Raw genomic sequence first — 20,389 nt, forward strand, 5'->3', positions numbered from 1 at the left:
CTCGGGGCCAGCCCATCAGTCTGGCTGGGCTTTGCCATCCCATTTAAATACCCTTAGCACACTCACTCTTATTCCTTAATTACAAGCTGTCAGTTGTCATCAGCCCTTTGCTCCCTCGTTTACTAACAGAGACTGGCCCTCAGCTCCCACAGTGACTGCCAGACACCACACGCGTGGTCTGAGCTGAGCTGAGAGATTTTCCTGCTCAGCTGTTGCAGATCCTGATGGTTCCCCCCTAAAAGAAGAGGCACTTCTTTAAGAAGTTGGACATTGTTACGAGGGAAGCTGTTAAAACCAGAGGTAAATACAACGCAGCGCCTTCAGCCACAGCCTGAAACAATAGCTCAGAGGTGGACCTGACTCATCTCAGCAGGGTATTGACTCTGCAGCATAATTATGAGACTTCGAGAGCCTGATTCTAAAATAATTGAGGTATGAAGTTATGCGCCTGGCTCTCACGGTTACTACAGCTCTGCGCGTAAATTGAATAACAGCCTGCACCAGCGTGCTGCTTGCCCACGGCAGAAATAGCAGCGAGCACAGCAGTGTCCTGCATCACCATCAGGTCGGGGTCTGCAAAGCCCATGGGCTGCCTCCAGGGGCATTTATCTTTCATGGTTTTCCACCTGAGCTCCTCTGCCTGGTTAAAAGTTAAGGCAGGTGTTTTGCAGCTCGTCATGTGGTGGTGATGAGTTGACAACTGGACTTGATCTTACTGGCCTTTTCCAAGCTTTATGATTCTATGAAACGTGGTTCTTGCTGTTGGCCAGTGTGTTTCAAGGACTGTTCTCTACCTGCTGTTTGGGGCTGGTTGCAGGAGCTGCAGTGGTCAGTTTTGAGGAGTTTTGGGCCGTTTTTGGGTGCACTGACTTTCCTCAGGCACGACACCGGGACCTGCTGCCGTCTGGGGACCTGCAGGCTGAACCAGAACCTGGGCTTTGAGCATTGACCACAGTAGAGTAGAAATTGGGAGGGGAACTCTGCAGAGAAACTCAGCTGTTGGTGGCTGCTGTGCCTGCTTTGGGGCAACACAGCTGGGATTTTAGTCTGTAATAAAATAGTCTCTGTTGTGTCTTGGCCGTCTGAATTATTACCTCTCTGGCACTTCATTATAAACACATTTTTTTCCTTCTTGGTACTGGTTTCCTGCCATTTTATTGCTTTTAAGGTTCTATTTTTGTTTTATTCATCTCTTCCAATCGATAGCAAATATCCTGTTCTTAGCAAGCAGCACAGGCAGACATGACTGATGTCCTTATGGGGAAGCAGAATCACTTTCAGAGCATTTTTGGCGGGGGAGAGGCTTCTAAACCCAGTTTTCAAAGGTCTCTGAAGTTAACAAACCACTCAAGACATTGCTACCTCTCCCACTGCCATGAGCTCCAAGAGTTGGTATCCCAGCATTGCACCAGTGCAGATCTGGGATGGTGTTTAAGATCCATCTTACGATAATTCTCGTTGTTCTTTGCCATGACACTAATTAAAAACACCTAATGAGATTATCCCCACCTGTTCTGGAGGATTAACGTGATGGAGGAAATCCTGCACGTGCGTGTGGACGTGCAGACTCCTGCATGGCAGTGTCAGGAAAGGCAGCCGCTCCAAAATTGCTTTCTACAGGGTTTGCATGGCAAAGATATATTATTATTTTTTATTATTTCCTCCCTGCACACAATACATACACACAGATTACTCTGACAGCAATAAAATGGAACAGGGAATTGAATTTGAAAATAAATTGTTGAGATGATGCAGCAGCAGACAGATAGCTTCTTCCAGAAGAGTTGGTCCGGGATGGATTGGCTTTATAGCCGAATTAGAAGCACAGCGATCGAACAGTAGCAAGCTGTTGACAAAGTTGTCAAAGCCTGCAGCTGGGAGGCCAAGGTCTGTGCCCCATGTGAGCTCAGTGCCAGGCCAGGTAAGGCAGAGAGAGAGGTTGGAGCCAATCCCAAGTCAGTAGACCAGGGCTACTACACTGAATTTTGTCCCTGGTCGCTCTGTGATCACGGGCATTGGGTTTTAATCTCTCTAAGCCTTGTGAGAAGTTGGTGAAGAGCAGAATAAACAGCGAGAAGCATGGATAGCTGTGGGAGTTCCTGGTTTCCAGGCTAAAATTTAATCCATCACTTTATTGTGAGACCTTTTCCTCAACTGTAGGGTTTGGGGCTGCATCTGCTGCAGCATCTGTATCTGGAGACTTTCAGTAAGCAGCAAGGTGAGGTTTGGTGATGAGAAGGACCCAGGCGAGTGCTTTACGTGCTGGTAGAGTGGCTGTCGAGTCCTGCTGAGGCTGCCTTGCTGACCACCTCTTTGTCCCCTCTTCCTCCTCAATCTTAGTTTCTCTCCCCTCCCTTGTATTATTTCCCCGCCTCTATCCACAGCCTATGGGGATATCTTAAGGGTATTTTTAAAGTTACTGCTTTGACCCTTGGTGTGGTAAATGCTCTACTCCCTGTATTCTTAAGCAATAATTTTATTAAATTGCCTCAAGGCTCGATATGATGGGATTTTTTTTTGTTGCTCTTTGATCTTTGGCTGTATTCTTAAGCAGCAGTGTAAAAATGAGTCTGGCATTGACATCAACGACAAGAGAATCTTGCCTGTAGATTACTTGGAGGTAAAAGAGAATGGATCCTACCAAGACAATTAAATTCCCAATTAAAATGGGAAGAGAAATGCATTTTGGCCATCCTTACTGTTAGAATCCAAATGACATTCCCCGTCATGGTGTTTCTGAGGGCTGAAGATGTCTAACTTCTGCCTTTTCTTGCAGCTGAATGAACGTGAGAGGACAAAACATGGTACCTTTGAGTAGATGCATCTCTGGTGTGTTGCTGACATTGGAGAGATATGTTATTGTCTAGCAACAAAAGGCCTGCCTATTCATTTTGAGCTTTTGCTACATCTCTCCTATGGAGATGCTGTTGCATTGGAAAGTCTGATTGATACAGTGGCAAAGGTCAGGAGGGTAATAGCTTTGATGGCATCCCATGAAGCAGATCAAAATTTCTCTGAAAGATTCTGTTCAATTTGATATTAAGGGTCTGGTAACACTCCAGGGATTCTTGTCTCTGCTATTAAGCTTATTGCTATTACAAAAATGAATGTTTGGGCTTTTTTTTTTTCCTGACAGGATATTCTCCAACAAGAATGGAAAATAACTGCTGCTTCTCTCTCACACTCTTTTTCAGGGATCCTCAATGCATTTCCTTGCCATTATTTAAGGAGCCTTTACTAGAAGCTTCTGGATTGTGTTTCTAAGCGGACAAAAGATTTTGTATTCAAAATGCTTATAAAGGAGTATCGAATTCCTCTTCCGATGAGCGTGGAAGAATATCGAATTGCGCAGCTCTACATGATACAGGTCAGTCGTGTTTCAGTTGGGATCTTTGGGCATGGGCTAACACAAGGCTTCGTTTGGAAGAGTGGAGTATTGCTGCAGAAGGAGATATTTTAAATATGAGGTTTTCTGGGTGCTTATAAAGGAGCAGGGGAGGTCCTGAAGGTCTGCCTCCTTTTGTCCTTGAAACAAAACCTCTTATTGACCTACCTGTCAAAATAATGGGTAACAGACAGGCTATTCCAAAGGAGGAAAGCACTGAGCCCTTGGGCTCGGGTACCTGACTGGAAAGGCTGTAGGGCTTTTGCAGCCACTGCTTGCCAGCTGGTCTTGCCAGTTCCTGCAGCTAACCTAAGGCTTACACCTGGTTATTCTCTGCAGAAGAGCACAACTTCAAATTTAGGGGAAAAAAAAAAAAAGCATCTAGATGCAATCGTTTTTTCACAGGTGTCATTATGAAGCAGGTACTAATAATTAAAATGTTGATTTTGTATTGCAAAGCTTCTGTGCCCGTATTCTCACGGAGTCTGAAATTCAACCGGGAGCATTTTTAAAAGAAAGTGAATATTGTGGTAACTATTCTGTCACTTCTTCCAAATTTGGCCCAGCTGTTTTAAATGAAGAGCTGCCTAATGGAAGCAATGTAGTAGCTGTGTAGAATTTCAGTGAGCAGTAGAGTGTGCAGGAGAGGGATCTTATTAAGGAGGAAGAGCACACCTGCTTTAACAAGGCTGAATGATGAAGGTGTGCTGCCAAGTAGACTGGCTGCAGAGGGCTTAGTTGATGGGTTGGATTTGCTGCTCACTTTTAGCAGTTAAACTGCTTATTTAATTAATGCACGGCACTGAACTCCTCTTTGTTCACATGTGAGCGATCTTGGCTGTATTTTAACGTCAAAGGACTGGATGAGCCATTAAGGCTTCACTGGCCCAGCAAAGTATTTGAGAAACTACACTTCCATCCCTGCTCACACCTGCTCTCGTTTTCTAGTGCATTGATATGCAGCAAAATAAGGGTTCCTCTTAGGTCAGATGTGGTAGCAGGTGTGCTGGGAGGTGATGTCAGGTCTCTGATCTTCCACCTACAGGGGCCGTGGGCTGGGCACACTGCAGCTGAGCTGGATGCACGTGTAATGAGCAAACAACTTTACTGCTACGTGTACAAGGAGTACAAGGAGAAAAGTTAGCTGTGCTTTATATTTGTCTTAGCTCAAATTTAAAAAAAAATAACAAATGCAGAAAACCCACTTATAGTAGCATATGGAATTTTTGCTCTGTTTTTTAGCATTTGGTAAGAGTCTGTTTCAACTCTTCTTGAAATTGGTGGAAAGGTTCCTGCAGGCTTCAATGGGAACTTTTCCTAGGCCATGATATCAGATGTCTTTTTTCTTCAGTGTGATTTAAAAGTGGAGGTTTTGTCTTTGAGACAGATGCTGGGGAGAGAGCAGTGGGGAGCACGACTTGTGTTCTTTTCAGAGGATGAGGAAATGCTTCATGTCTGTCTTTTATTTTTCCTCTGAAATGTGTAGGGAGGCTACAGGAAAAGCAAGTTGTATATGTTGAACTTCCTCAGAGGAACAAGCAGAGATAGCTGTGTAAAACAGCAGTGTAGAAGCATTCCTTAGAAACTGTTGGCTGAAACATGCAGAACAGAGAGATTTAAGGTATTTCCTGAGGAGAGGAGTGATTCTGAAGAGCAGAAGGTTCATTTTGGAGACATATGTTGTGTACAGTACAGTGTGATTAGTGCTGGAGTCACCAGTCAGCCCAGTCCTCTATAAGAAGCAGTTTTGCAACAGTGTAAAAAGATATCAAGTATTCCTCAAGGGTTTCATACAATCTTCAGCATGTACTTGAAGTTGATCATTCATTTACTTTCAAGTCTATGAGGGAAAGCTCCCATTTAACTCCAAACCAGTTGGTAGAAAGTTGCTCTTTTAAGAGCAGTCAGATCATTGTCCTAGACTTCAGCATCCTCCAAACTAAATTTTCCAGAAGGACCTTCTCACTTGGGGTTGAAACAGCTGGCCTTGTGCAGCTGCCCTGGGTCCCCTTTCTGCGGAATTGGTCCCTCCAAGCCATGTTGGCACAGGCGTTCAGACTCAGGCTGTAGTATTATGGTCCCATTTAGATATGTTTCCATTGAGGTTTTTGCCTTTGCAGTGGATAGTCCTTTCATCTCCTTGCATGGGAGAGCAGTCCCTCCATTTTGCTTGAAGTCATAACAAAATTTCCACCAGACTTGGTTTGAGCAACGTCATGCCCAGGTAGCAAAGGATCTTCCCATTAAGCCAGAACAGACTGTGCTCACATTTACTGTATTTGTTGGATGAAAGATTTAAAATTGTCCACTATATAATCTGTAGTTGGTGCTCTGTGCCACCTGGTAGGCGAGACATGCAATGAATCATTGTGTCTGTACCCACACTGCATTATGCTTGAAGTTCCCCAGGCTGGTTTGTAAACCTGTAAAAACTGAGATGATTGGCCTGCCACTTCCCCTCCCCCTTCCCTTTTTTCTTCTGCAGGAGGTGAGGTGGGGGAAGCAAGAAGTCTCTCAAGTGTTGCTTCCTGCTAGTTTCTGAAATGTTATCTACGGAGACGCTGGTTTCAGTACTTTAAGTAGCACTTAGGTTCTTCCGTAAATAAGTTAATCTTACATTACAGCAGCGCACTGAATGTACCTTTGAGTTGCTTGAAGCCTAGCAGGTTTGAACTGAATGGCTTTTCTCTATTAAACTTTAGACTATCAATATCACTGTTTTCATGGGTAGCCTCCCATGCAGTGGAGTCAGTGTGTTCAGGCTGGGAGCCCTTGCTGCAATAGCCACCAAGCTGCTAGGTCTTAGCTTTTCCATGTGCATAATTTTTTTTTTTCATTGTAGCTGCACTTTCTCTCTTTTGCTATCCAATTAAAACATACTATTTTTTATATCTGAACTCAGAATCAGTGATCTTCCTATCTGCTGCGAGCTGCTGTTTTGGTGCTTAAAAGGCAAAATGCTTCAAAACAGTGAAATCATTGTCTGTATTTCTTCTTTAGACAATAGTTTTATACTCTAACTTTGTTCATAAAATCTGTGCACGCACACTTTTTGTGCTTCCAAGGATGAGAGGTGTCTTGACGCCCCTGACCTGCAGATGTGCCCACGACACTGGGAGAGCTGCAGTCTGACCTGGGCAAACTGCAGCTCCTGTCCCCACGTAAGCAGAAAGTCACTGGAGGTAAGCGCTGGCAGGAGGCCCGAAATGAAGCACAAGCCATTGATGGAAGGGACAGCTCGAAGCATCTGCAGGGATTTCTTTCTTCTTGCAGAAATGCTGAACCAAGGACTCTGCTATGGATGTCTTCTCTGTACATCACATCAAAGGCATGTGCAGTATTTCTGTCTGTGTAAGGACTATGAAGCCTATTGGACGTGAAGGATAGGACCGTTCTGTTTTTATTTCGTGATCCTTAAGAGACCCTTTAATAAGATCTATCTAATTTTTTCCTCTTCTGGGTGTCCTGCATATTTGTGACTCAGCAGCTATCCTTTCCTCCAACACATGTTTCCTTTCCCTGTATGTTTAGGGAACGTACTTTCTGTGTGCCTCCCCTTACTCCAGAAACAGCACACGTCTTAATGTTAAATCTCTATCTCCTAAAAGCTTGTAGTCCAAGATATGTATGCGTTTGTGGAAAGATCAGTATGTTATTAGCCAAAGGTCAGCCCATTTATCATCTTAATACCATTCATTACTGCGGTTCCATATGGCATGGGATTCCGGGAGGCCATTGCCCTTCTGACTCTTGCATAAGACGAGAGAATTCCTCATGTTATTAAATCTTATTTTTATACTGGTGTGTATAGCTTGCTTTCCCTGTTATAAATAACCTTAGTCCTCTCTTGCTCCAAGTAGTTTTCTCAGTGTTTGTGACCTTCCTCCAAAGACAGTGAACTTGAAAGATACTCATTTGGACCCAGGGATTGCCTTTTGGGGATGAGAGTTACTTTCAGCTGCTACGTCATCCTTATAAACTAATAACAGTAATATGTTGTCACCAGCTCTTGCTTCAGGCCACTGCATGAACCTGGGCTCTCCTTGATGTAGCTCTCCGGCAGTGCCTTTGAGATCAGACCCCATCATTGAGCACATTTGGTAATTCTTGAGGTGCAGAAGTCGTGTCCCTTAAACTGTTAGTGATGCCTAGCAGTTGCCAGCAGGCTCAGCAGATGGTGAAGGATTGACTGAGTGGGTGAAAACAAACTAACCCTTCATCTCTGGACACTGAAGAGCAGGATGGCTGATTATTTCTTGTTTCGTTTGCAGATGCCTTGGCCATCTGGATAGACAGACATGTATGCTTTAATTTCAAAAGCAGGTGACACTGCTGACAGCTCTGGAGACCTTGGGAGATGCATAGTTTCCTAAAAGCAGAACCCTGGTTTGGGGCTTGTCTGCCAATTTCCATGCTGCAGTGTTCAAAACCTGTGACTCCCAAATTGTTCACTCCTCCTCTGGTTTTCATAACCTTTCCTTTGTGATCACCAGGGCTTTCATCCCTATGACAGAAGAGGTTGAGATGCTCACAGTTGCATAGCTTCAGGAACAAGGGAGGGGCGTGTTCAATGTTACCAAGCTTGGTCTAATTTGCAGAAGTTGACAGTGACATGCATATGGGTGTGCATTTTGGAAAAAACTACTGAAATAGCAAACATCTATTTTGCCTTTTTTTCTTCTTCTTTTGTAGCCACTATCTTGAAGGAGTCCTTAAATTGGCTGTTATTCCACACCTGGCAGAGAAAGGATTGATTATAGAGCAATGAGCTGTGTTAGCTTGACAGCTTGCATGTTCATGCTCCCTAACAAAACTCAGTGATGCTGAGATAAGGATGTAACATAAACATGATTTTAAACTTCAGATTTGTACCAGTTTTAGTAAAGGATGCAACTCTGGTAATTCTACTGGGCTGTCAAAAATCCCTTTTCCTTCTTTTTCATTTTTATCCCTAAGAACAAAAATTTCTGGCCTGTCTACCTGTGAACACAGTCTTGGCTATTGATCCGGATTAGGTCCTTACTTCTAAAACCCAGAGGCAAGTAACAAATTAGGTATTAAGAATATTCCTTAAGACAGTATTTTAGCAGATAGCCTATTAGTGAATAGTTTCATTGGGTCCCTAAAATCTAAGGGATGCAGTCAGAGGATCAGAATTGATCCAAAATACTGAGTCGAAATTTCATCTTGCAGCATAATAATGGGCAGCTTGCTCTTCCTCCCTTTAAAACTAGGGACAGTAATCCTCATGGGCAGTGTCTGTGGAATAGTTAATATGCTGAAAAATCCATTTAAAGACAGGGAAGTAAATACTCAAGGTGAGATGAAATATTGTGCTGGAAGTGTAGCAGACATTTTGAAAGATGAAGCTTGTGGGGTAAACAAGTTTGAGGTATCTCCGTAATAAAGTGATTCCTAATTCATGTGCCTCTGGCACATACAGCCTTGATTCTGTAGGAGTGTGGCTGGGTGTCTTTGTAAGGTGGAATGATTAATGAGTGGCCATGAGAACGATTCTCTTAATGCTGTGAATTATTTATAGTCCTGTGCAATTGATTGTCCCCAAAATATTCTGGTATTGTGCAAACAGCTTCATTAATTTCTAGTCCTGATTCTAAATAACGCTGTGCATACACTATTTGTACAAATTGATGCTGTGTATATATCTGTTCTGTCTTGCAGGAGTCTGCTGGTGACAACCTGTCCTGACTTTAATTTTAGGGTTTTGGTGTTGTTTTTTTTTAGCAATATATTTTACATTGCAAGAAAAGGAGCCAGGAGCGATGGTACTGCTGAGAAGGCACAGGTAACCTGTGCCAGCTTGGGTGAGAACAGTCCCGTCTTCAGGATGGGGTCTTCTGCACATCCACCTTCGTTCTGCTGAGACAGTGTCAATGCTGTTGATTTCTGATCAATCAAGAAGTAGCATCACTTCCAAATCCAGTGTTGGATGGGTCTGTGGATGTGCTCTGTTGATCTGTAATGCAAGGGAATCTGGAGGAGTCTGGGCTGACGGTCAGTCTGAGGTCTTTGTGTGATGTCTCCGTATCGACAGAGCTGTCCTACATAGTCATCTCCTGCAGCAGCCTGAGGGATGATAATGCTGTTTTGTGGTATTATGGCCTGGTTTCTGCCTGTCTGGGCAGCCTCCGGATTTCTCTATGCATGCTCTCTACAACTCTCTCTCTTCTTTTAGCACTGCCTTTGTTTTTGAATAGATGGTAGTAACACTTTAGACCAACCTTCATATTGGGTAAGAGGCATTGCCCAGGTGAAAGAAAGCACTGTGCATTGCCCAGCTATTGATCAGGCTTGGAAGGAGGATGGGTTAAAACAGTTGCTCTTTTGCCTTCATTAATAAAGCCATTGATGGGGTTCAGATTTCCTTCCCATCCCTTAACTATCAGGTCATTCCTATGTGTGCAGTGCGATTAGAAGTCAAAGTGCTATGTAAAGCTTCACGTTCTGATCACTGTCTTGTTGACTCAAACTAACCTTCCTCTGCCAAAGAAGTATTGACACTGGCCCTTTGTGTATTTTTTTACAAGCACTAATTGGATTAAAATAATTGTCATGCGTGAAGGATGCATGTTGGAGCGCAAAGGGCACATGGAAACCTCAGCTGTGGGCACCATGGTTACTAGTGACATCACTTGGTTTGCTATTAACAGTAATGATTTGTGCACAGCGCTGAAGCCAAAGTGAAGATGGCCTAAACTAAACCCAGTGGATTGCTGATGCAGTCCCATTGCCATGGAAACAGATGTTGCAGCTTAAAGTTGCCTGCATTTGTAATGCAGTGTCCGTGGTATAAACAAAAACACGGTCCTGCAGTGTCCAAGACTCCTAAAAGGATGTGAGGAGTGTACCTGGAGAGAATGGAAAGTCCCATTGCAATTCAGCTAGGCTTATTCAGCTCATCCCAAATTACCTGTGTGTGAGGAGATGCAGGAAGCCTTGATGTGAGTAACGAGAACACAACTTACAGGTTCCTTGCTGTCTTCAAGCAGCGCTCTTGGAGGACTGTCAGTCCCACTTCACGCGGATTGTTTCTGATTTGTACTTCACAAAGCACAGGTTCAGAAGTACTGCTAAAACCCATCCCTGGGGGAACAAGGTTCCTCTCTCCTGCCTCCTTTAATTTTGTCTTTCCAATATAGCCATTAAGCCTACATTCAACTCTTGCAAAACAGGAGTAGAGAAGCTCACCTTCCTTCCTTGCTTTGGGGCTGCAGAGTGCCTGCAGCTTGTTTTGCTGTATCTTGTTTAAGGTCCCTGCTCAAGTCCATTGAGGCTGCCACATCATAGTTAATTTGCTGAGATGGAGCTTGGAAGATCTGCGTACTGCACGTAGCCCTGCCAGCAGCTCTCTCTTTGGGTTACTTTCTCCCTCTTTAGAAAGGAGCTCCTTGCTGAGTCCCCGCTCTCTGATGCACAGCACTAATAGCACTTGGCTATCAGGAGAGCAGGCCGAAAGCCCTTTGTCTGACAGCAAAAGCTGCGCGTACTGTTCAACTTTGGCAATCTAATGCATGAGTAACAGTATGGGTGATTTTTATTTTTAATTTAATTCATGTCCAGTTTGCTCTTAGACCACACTATGCACTGATAAAAATTATGTCCGTTTTGATCTGATCGGAAGCCCTCTGGCTTCTGTAAGAGCAGAATAGGTACTGTTCCCCCTTCCCCCTTCTTTTTTTTCCCTCTGGTATCAGGTGATAACATCTGAATTGAGTGTTACAAGACTTTGATGACGGACGTTTTGGGGGAAAATGGTTTGAGAAGTGTATACTTTCAGGGTGAACCAACATTTTGTTTTCACAGTCGAAGTTTTGAGTACCTGCAGTAATACTGACCCCAAATGGTGCCTGGTGTGTCAGATATCTATCAGCAGGCAGCAGGTTGGTGGTGGTGAAAGCTGATTACTCGTAATGAATTAGATGTCAGCTCAGATGATCAAAAAGAAGTGGTTAACAGAACGCAGAGCTAAGTCATGCCGCAGTAAGAGGCAGCTGAGGATAGAAAGGATACACCCATGTGCATGTTGTCCATGTACAAAAATCCTGTTCTGGAAAAATGTGTTAAGAATAAATCATGTGCTCGTTTCAGGACCTTTTGGTATTTTCCAGCATCTCTATCATTGGCCTGCTAGTTTTAGGTGCAGCTTAATTCTGGCTTGCAGCAGCTAGGGCTGAAACTGTGTATCTGTTATCGTGCTGTTTCTCATTTGTGGTGCCCGATTGCTGGGATGGCCACACTGAGCCCAGATGCGAGGCTGAGACTGATGGGCTGCGTTGCTTGTAACCCCCCCTAGCATTTCTGGAAAGGGCTGTTAACCTCAAGGATGAGGGGGACAAAAAAGCAATTTTTAAGCATAGAAGTGGAGGGGAGAGAATTTCATTTCCTGCCAAAACATAATACTTGAATGTTGTGTCCTAACAAAAAGATAATGAAAAAAAACAACCCATGAGGGATGGGATCTTCTTGTGGGTTCTCTTGAGGGCAGGGAAGGGACAAATGCTATAAAACAGACAGGACACTACACGCACGTGCCATGCACCAGCCATGGTCTAGCTGGCACCTTCTGCTCTTGCGCAGTGCCCATGGGCAGGAGGTGCTGAAGGCTGGTGGGCAGCTGGGGAGCTTGCAGGGAAGGCAGCTGGTGATGGGGAGCAGGCAGTGCTTTGGCAAATTGGTTAGAAGAGTGAAATCGTTGTTAGCCCAAGCAATATCCAACCAGAGATTGCTGGGAATACTTCTGCCTTAACACATGGGAAAGATTGAACACAAGTAGCCTATTGCTCTCCCAACCTTTTTGCTTTTCTCAACCTTTTACATCTTACTAGCATTTGTATTTCCTTCCTAAGACTGAGCAGAAAAAAAGCACCAAAACAGTCGTGATTAGAGAAACCAGGTCTTAGAGGCTGTCAGAGACAGGCCGGATTCATCCATCCTCAGCAGCTCCAGGCATTTTGTTTTCTGGTGAGTTGTGTGAGGCAATTTAGGCTTTCTGTTTCCCAAAGGACCAGGCTGTCTTTAGGGTCTTCATTGGCACTTGTGGTAGCCTTGGGATCTGAAACAAGAAAACCCAGTAATTGGTCATTGTTATCTCAGCCTCCTTTGCCTCAGCAGCACATACAAGTGTGTTAGAAGGATCCTCTGGGGAAATCTGCTGTCATGTTCTTGTTCGGTGGATGCATAGATGCCTTTGTTTGCTGTCCTTGTCAGCTGAAACCATCTTCCGGCAGTAAGCTTCTTGGATCTGTGTCTAAACGGGATGAGAAATGCCAGGACTTCAGTGTTATTTCAGTGGATTCTCCCAGGAGAATTTGTCTGGTTAATCAAAGTGTCCTATTGCCTAATGGGAGCTGGAAGGGAGAAAAAATCTGCTGGTTATTGTTTCCAAACAATGGTTTATGTCTTCGTTATTCATGGAGAGTAGGTCTACCGAGTGTAGCAATGTCAGTCTTTGCAATTTGAATAAAATCAAAACTGTCATGGGTCTTCAAAGTCAGCCACTGGCACTGTGTAAATATATTGCTGTAAAGCACCAAGAGACTTTACCATGACATGCTTTAGCATGTCAGCTCTTCGTAATCACTGTCTGACTTATTTGGATTGAGGAGCTGAATTGTAAACAATAATCAGTGGTAAACAAGGTAAGATTATAGCTGTAATTTATTTTTTTAAAGCTGAAACAATGCTTGGGTTGCCTATCAACACCATGCAATGTGCTGTCTTTACTCTTCTCTGCAGTTGCTCAAAGTAGTAAGTTACAATTGAAAAAAACCAAAACTTTAGAAGAAATGAAACCTCTTAACTGTTTGCAACACTGCTGAAGACTCTGCAGAGATTCTGTGTATGGACTAGAGCTTGTACACATCTGTGCTGTACTCTGGAGGTGAAATGCAAGGAGCAGGAACCTGGTGGTGTAGGATGACACCTTTATTACTGTTTTTTGCTCCAAGAGTTACTGTTCTGTTATCATCCTAGTGAGAAAGACGCTCAAAGTCTGTAAAGTACCAAAATAGGATCTAAGATGCTACTTACCAGAGCTAGCACTATAAAGAAAGAGAGGACAGTACAGGTAATCCTATGTCCATCTGGGTGCTGGGACCCCCAGGCCGTGCAGCTTCGAGCGCTCTGATCAGCACACCGTGCTTCTGCAGTCTGCAGAAGGGATCTGTGATGTTCCAGAGGTACTCGGTGCAATTAGTACTGAGAGCATGCTGAGCATATTAATATTGAAGTAAATGCAATATAGAGTTAATGAGGCAGATTTTTCTCTCTGTGAGATAATGCTGTGCAGGGGATGGCAAAGATTTGAGACAGCTTCCAGGCTGTGTGGCAAAGTCCACAAAAGCCTGGATTCAAAATCTTTTGTAAATGTTTGTCAAGCTTTTTTCAGTGTGTGTAATCCCCCTCAGGCCTCTTGAAGTGGATGCTAGTCCATGAATGGATGCAGCCTTCTTCAAATCTAAGCCTCCTCAGCAATAGTTTCACCTTATTCACCTTTCACACGCCTCCTAAAAGCTGACTAGTGGATCTCCAGGCACCTGTGGAACACATGGTACAAACCAGATTCTTCTGTAGTTGCAAAATGCAGCACAGCGGCCTGTAACACCTCCTGATGGTGTTCCTATTGCACGTGGAGCCTGTGAGCACCGCTGCAGCCTGGATGTGCTGCAGCATGGCCTGCAGAAACAGGATGGATCTGAGTCACTCCAGAGTAGCTGAAGTTGGAGAGACGTTCAGAGTGTTCAAGAGGAATGGAATTCGTTTTTCTGTTAATGTACAAAAGCCTAGAAAGCACATTTATTTTCCCCAGCCTGCCTTACACGTTCCTCAAGCTGAATCCTCAACCCAGAGGGTTCTGTTGCCAGCAGCCATCGTTCCTTCACTGAGCGGGTCCTGCTAAAACCTGCACAGGCTGCATTCATCACCTTGTCCCACTCTGCTGGGCCAGGGCTCTGCTGCAGCGCGGCATTGCAGGATGCTCTCCGTGGCATTTGCTGGGATCAGGGAGCTGGTCAGCCTGTCTTTGTTTATAGCCTCGTGTCTCCCATTGTGAAGGACAGATGATAGTGGGGTTAGGCTCACCTGATGTTTAACCGACGTTCATTGGAGTTATTCATGCTATGATTATTACGGTGAGGTCATGTGCTGTGTCCCATGCTATGCTGCTGTGCCAAGGGATTTATTTTAATAGAACCCTTTAAGTAACTGACATTCTTGCTAATCATGGTGCATCTGCTTCTCTGGGTTCCCTGTTATGAGTAATTTAATGCTATTACTTTAGCTAGGAGGGATCTGTGTCACCATCTGTCCTGGAAAGCTATTGATGGGGCTGTGCAGAACATTGAGTGTCATCAGCAGAAGAGAGGGACCTCTAAAGGGATGACTGGATTTCCTGATGTAATACAATATAAGACGGTTTACTGTGATTACAGCTTAGATATCTTGCATAGGGGCCGTTAGGTACTCTTTGATATTGTTGAGAACTGTTCCTCAGATATTTACATAGAGGGAAGATAGTGTTGCCAGTTGGTAGCAAATAGCAATAACACAGGCAGTCCACTAAGTAAAATCTCTCCTTTTTGTAGGCACATGGTCTCTGAAGCCAGTACTGACCCCAAATGCCTGCACAGCTGCCGCTCCCAGCAGACAGGTATTCTTTGGGGAGGGCATGCCCAACACTTCTCAAGCCAAATGTTTTCCTCATCAGTGGTTATTTTTTAATGGTTGTTTACAGACCACTTCCTGGTGATAAGCCCTCTCCATGCTGTAGCTGAGTCACAATAGCCATGAAGAGGCTGTGGTTGAAAAGCAAATTGCTCTTCACTCCCAGAAGTGGTGTATTTTCGCAGAGCCACTTAGGCACAGAGCATCATACTGGTCTGTCGAGTGCGTGTTGCTGATGTCTTTATTTTATTGTCTGAGATATATGTCTTCCTTTTGTCTCTATGACTGGTTGGTGGTTGTTCTGTTTGCCATCTAACCTGGCCTGGCTGGTCCTTCCCAACCTCCCCGTGGCTTATAGCCTTCTCCACACACAAAATTGGGAAGGAGGAGAGCATACAGTGCTGGGAAGCAGCCTTGTGAGGCTCATGGGAAGTTTCCCTTTGGTTGTACCACTGTTCCAGTGATAAGCTGTGTTGTGCTTTGAGTATAAATTGGCCTGACTGAAAGGCCTGGCTCAAAAGATAAACTTTGCAGCTCTGATTTTTGTCATGCAAAGGTGCAGCTCTTACTTCACTTTCATCTGTGAAAATGTTCTTGCTGTCCCATCATAGTAAAGTGACAAGCAGGAGGAAAACGTAGGGCCCAGACTCGCTGAACATCTTCAATTAGACAAAAAAGGCTGTGGACTGCAGTTGGTCATCTAGAAAGACCAGAGGAGGAAGCCTGCATTGGCTCAGAATAGGGTTTGGGTTTTTTTGCAGGTGTGTAGAAGAGAATAAAGCAACAAAAATTCAGAACTGGGATGCAAACTGACTTCCCCAAAGAGTGTCAGTTTTTTTTTTTTTCCATCAGCAAAGCAGATGGGTTCGAGAATGGAACTGTATTAATCGAGAACTGGATTGATCCCCTTTTGGAAAGATGACGTGGTATTGCCAAGGGACTGCCAGGTGCTTTGATAAAAGGAAACAGTGCAGGAGTCATCCCTGCCTGCTGCTGGTCTGTTTGATGGCAGCTGGAGTTGCAGTCAGCAGCACCAGGTGTTGAACGTTCAAGCTCAGAGCTGGAGAGCACTCAGAGGAAGGCAAGGCACAGGGCATGTGTCTGAGGGAGCTCTGAAAGGAAGAGCATCAGACAATATTCTGAGAAAGAAAGCCTGTTCTAATTTCAACGATGGCTATTAAAATATAATGCTTCAATGTTTTGGTTTTCCATTGCAATACATTGCAATTGTAAATCTGGAGACACCACTCTTGTGCTCAGGTTTGGCTTTGCATGCTCGTAGCAGTGCCGAGGCTGCTCAGGGCTGTGGATTTCTTTTGAAACTGGAAAACTCCTGCATGTGTTTTGGTCCAGAACAAGGACCTGCAGATTTGTCTTGACACTGTTGATAACCATGTAATCAAGAACAGTAGCTTTAAATCCAGCAGATCTATGATTCCACGTGTGATAACTTGGCACTAAGAGAATCTGTATTTCCTCTGCTTGTGATTTCCTCGTGCTTCTGCCATATGAAAAAACTCTAGATCTCCATAATTTGTATCAACTGCTCAGAGCAGATGCTGTGCTACTATTCTGTCTGACACATTCGCTATGCCTGCTGGGTTGCTGCCTTTCCCGAGACCTTTGAATTAATCAGATTTTTGGGTCATCAAGATTATTTAATGTTATTGTCATAAATATTTGTACAGGACTTGGTCGGTGCTTATATAAGAACTGAAATGCAGTAATTTGTTTTAAGAGGATGTGTGTTTTAATGAACTGCCAGCTGAATGTTAGATGTAAACTTTAAAAAAGCGCTTCCCTTTTGCAGGACTTTGCAGTTTGTGGGGTAGGAAAAAACGACTGTTTAGATTGTCAGTTAGATTTGTTGGTTGCAGCTGTTTAGCTTCTAAATCACTTGAATGTTATTTAGGAATGAAAAGTTCTCTTTTTAAATAGCTATGTTGGCTTATCATCCTGTCCTGAAAAGATGAGAAGCTGATCTCTTGCATCTTATTAATCATTTTTTGTTAAGCCTTGTTTTCCTTTGAAATGTTTGTATGCCAGAAGTGAGAGGTTGTTATTGCATTATATTTCACAGTTGATTCTTGTATAAAATTCCAATTTTTTCTTAATTTCCAAAGCACTGTCCTCTCAAATCCAAACAAGAAACTCAACAACTTAAAACGCTATCAACACAAATCTGTTGTTTGGAAATGATGAAGGTTATGCATAATATGATCTGCTGAAGTGTGTTATAGATGAACAGCTACTTGGTTTCCCTCTAGCTCTTCTTAGAAGCACTGAAATAAGTGGTTTTCTGACTGAAGGAAATTCTGCCAGGTCCCTCAATGAGGGGCACTGCTACAAATAAGCCAAAACGTGGAGGCTGCCAGGGGGTGCTGTGTGCATTCTGGCAAATTTGGGTTATTTCTTCTAAATATCTTAATTAGCAGAGCGCAGTCTCCGAGCTATTCTTGGAGAGCTGCTGCTCTGCCAGACCACAGGCAGCAAGCCCCCACATCCTATGAGTTTGGGTCATAAAATAGTTTTTAGTATTGCGGTGCTGTGCTGAATGTGTGCATGATTCTTCATGCTGATACAACACTGCAAGAATTTGGCAACTTAGACCAACTCCCTTTTGCCATGTTACCCGCTGATGTGATAGTTCTCTGTGCTGTTGGGTGATTCAAAGCTGGAGCCAAGGGTTAGTGTGCTCTCAGAAAGACCTGTGTGTAACCTGTTCTAAGTGTAGGAATTTGTGTCGTTAGGTCTTCATTCAAAATCTCTCTTAGCCTTAGAGAGGTCTTCCAGGTCTTTATTGGATCTCTAATAAATAATATCTTGCTTTCTGTGTTGACCAGGTGAATATCTAAATCTTTCATTTATAATCTCTAGTTTTATTACTCTTACTGCCAGGATGCTGCTGCAGTTCTGGTGGCTGAATGAAACTGTGGTCAACTGGAGTCCTAGAAACCATCCCCCATCTTTGTGTGCTTTGAGACCTCGGTGTGTACAATATGTTGGAGTGATTAACTCTGTGGTATGTTTTCCCTTTCAGAAAAAGAGCAGAGAGGAGACATGCGGGGAAGGCAGTGGAGTAGAGATCCTGGAGAACAGGCCGTACATGGATGGGCCAGGAGGGAATGGGCAGTATACTCACAAAGTGTACCATATTGGTATGCACATACCCAGCTGGTTTCGGTCAATATTGCCCAAGGCAGCTCTGCGAGTTGAAGAGGAATCGTGGAATGCGTATCCTTATACAAGGACAAGGTAAAATTTAGCAAAATGTTCTGAGTTCTATCCCTACTTAACAGAGAGGATTCGATGTCGCTTTCCATGACAGCGGCATCTCTTACATCTCCAGCAATGTCCTTCAGAGAAAATGAAGTGCCAAGTCCTGAAATTCTTACACAGCACTTAATCTCAGAAGCTTAAGTGTTGCTAGGGCTGGCTGCATAAGTACTTGACAGTTTGTGGCTGGTTGCTCTAAAATGTGAGCTGTTTTGTCCATCAAAGCGTGGGAAATCTTGAATGGTTTTTATTTATTCTGGTCTCCTGCACTGTGTGTTCTACTTACTGTTGCAGTTATCTGTTAGCTCAGTAAAGTTATAAATGTACACAGTGATGGGAAAGTTGACATCCTGAACACTACCAAACAAACAGGATTCACTTGTTCTAGGAGGGAAAGTGGGAGAAGAATCATTAAAAAATGATAATAAATTTAGTGCTCCTTTTCTGAGACCTATCTTATTGTTACCTAGCTAGGAAATAACAAACTTACACCCTATGGTTTTCTCTCTGAGAAGAGAAGAAAGTCAGAGGCTCTGTGGAGCCATCTGGGTCCTCCATTTTTGTCTGGGAAGACTTAGGATACCCTGGAATAAATAACTGTTGTACCAGTTACTGTGGTTTAGAGCATTCCTTCTGTTCTGGGTTTACAAGCCTGATGTTCCTGTCATCTTTCATAATACAAAGGCTTTAGGGTCTTTTGATACTAATCAGAAATCTAGGTAAGTTTTATAGATCTGTTTTAGCTGGCCTTCACACAAGGAACATGAATTTGGGGAATGATGAAGAGTCAGCATCTGTGTATGGGCAGTCGTTCATGACTAAATATAATGGAGCCGTGTGACTTTGAAGTGATTAAAATCCACTTTCAGTCTGTTTTTATCCATCCTCTTGAAGTGCCTGTGAGTCAATAACCTGGACAGGAAACATGGCCTTGTGCCAAACCAGTCCATATTTTATTCTGCTGCAGATTCCAGGCAAGAACTCTGCTTTTTTCTTGCTAGAGATGTATTTCCAGGGTATTGTATCTGTAAAGATAATAAAACCTGTTGATACATCAGACTCAGTAGTCATCTACTTCCTGAAAACTGCTCCTTCGTATATGATCTGCTTTGATAATCTTCTGGAGGAGTTGCCCTAATTTGCAGGCTTTTGTCAGTAACTCTGGTCCTCTCAGGCTTTCTTCTGCCAACGTTTGCTTGTTGCTGGCTGGGAAGATGTTTCTTGTTTACTCTGGGTGCTCAATCATCAGTAACTGTGTGGAGAGCACTGGAATCCTCTCTCCTGTAATCCATGTAACGCCTCATGGGGAACGAACTCCTGTGTGCTGTGGGTTTGGGGTTTCACTGAAGCCGTAATTCCAAGGCAAGCTCGTGTCTTAAGTTATTGAAGAAAAATCTTTTTAATCTGCACAGTCCTTACTTTAAGTCTATCTGAAGTAAAATAAGAGTGAAGACTGGCTTGGATTTGAGGTTGATTTTGCACATTTTAGGCAAGCATTTTCTCTGCTTGCCAAAGTGAGCAGAGTTTACTCTTAACTGTGTTGTTCTCTCTTCCAGGTATACGTGTCCTTTTGTGGAGAAGTTCTCTATTGATATTGAGACATACTACAAAACTGATCCAGGAGAGCACGTCAATGTTTTCAACCTTTCTCCTGCAGAAAAAAGACAGACCATTCTAGGTGAAGAGCCTTTTTCTTTTCCTTTGTTCTGCTTTTTGCTGTATAAAGGATTTTTCTTGGTATGTCCCATCTCCTTGTTCTGCCCCATCCACCCCTACACACAGAAATGCACACCTATCAGTGGCTTGACTACTGGGCAGGGTTACGTCGAGTTGAATGAGAGCACCTGAGTTCTCTTCTAAGTTTGATGTAAATCATTTGAAATCATCCTGGAATGATGGAAATCATTTGAATCCTCCTGTCTACAAAAGGAAGCTAATACTTTTCTGTCTTATTTGTGCAGCTCAGCTGCACATCTAATGATTTGAGGGTTAATAGAAATACCCACTGAAGAGGAAAATAGTGCTGTATGATTGAGTATCTCCTTA

At 43.6% G+C, this 20,389-nt stretch overlaps 1 protein-coding gene across 18 annotated transcripts in view; it reads left to right on the top strand.

The window, feature by feature from the left end:
• Positions 1–20,389, top strand: part of PITPNM2 (phosphatidylinositol transfer protein membrane associated 2) — a 117,043-nt gene that overhangs the window by 50,902 nt on the left and 45,752 nt on the right. For 17 of the 18 annotated variants that reach the window (XM_021412572.1, XM_021412568.1, XM_021412582.1 and 14 more), the window contains 3 exons: positions 3,195–3,367; positions 18,108–18,322; positions 19,900–20,021. In XM_021412572.1, the coding sequence (XP_021268247.1) occupies positions 3,290–3,367; positions 18,108–18,322; positions 19,900–20,021 (415 nt within the window). In that variant the 5' untranslated portion in view covers positions 3,195–3,289. Of the gene's footprint in view, positions 1–3,194; positions 3,368–14,988; positions 15,054–18,107; positions 18,323–19,899; positions 20,022–20,389 lie in introns of those variants that run through there. The other variant, XM_021412584.1, reaches the window with a different exon arrangement.

The sequence above is a fragment of the Numida meleagris genome, chromosome 14 (genome assembly GCF_002078875.1).
Source record: "Numida meleagris isolate 19003 breed g44 Domestic line chromosome 14, NumMel1.0, whole genome shotgun sequence".
Lineage (NCBI taxonomy): Eukaryota > Metazoa > Chordata > Aves > Galliformes > Numididae > Numida > Numida meleagris.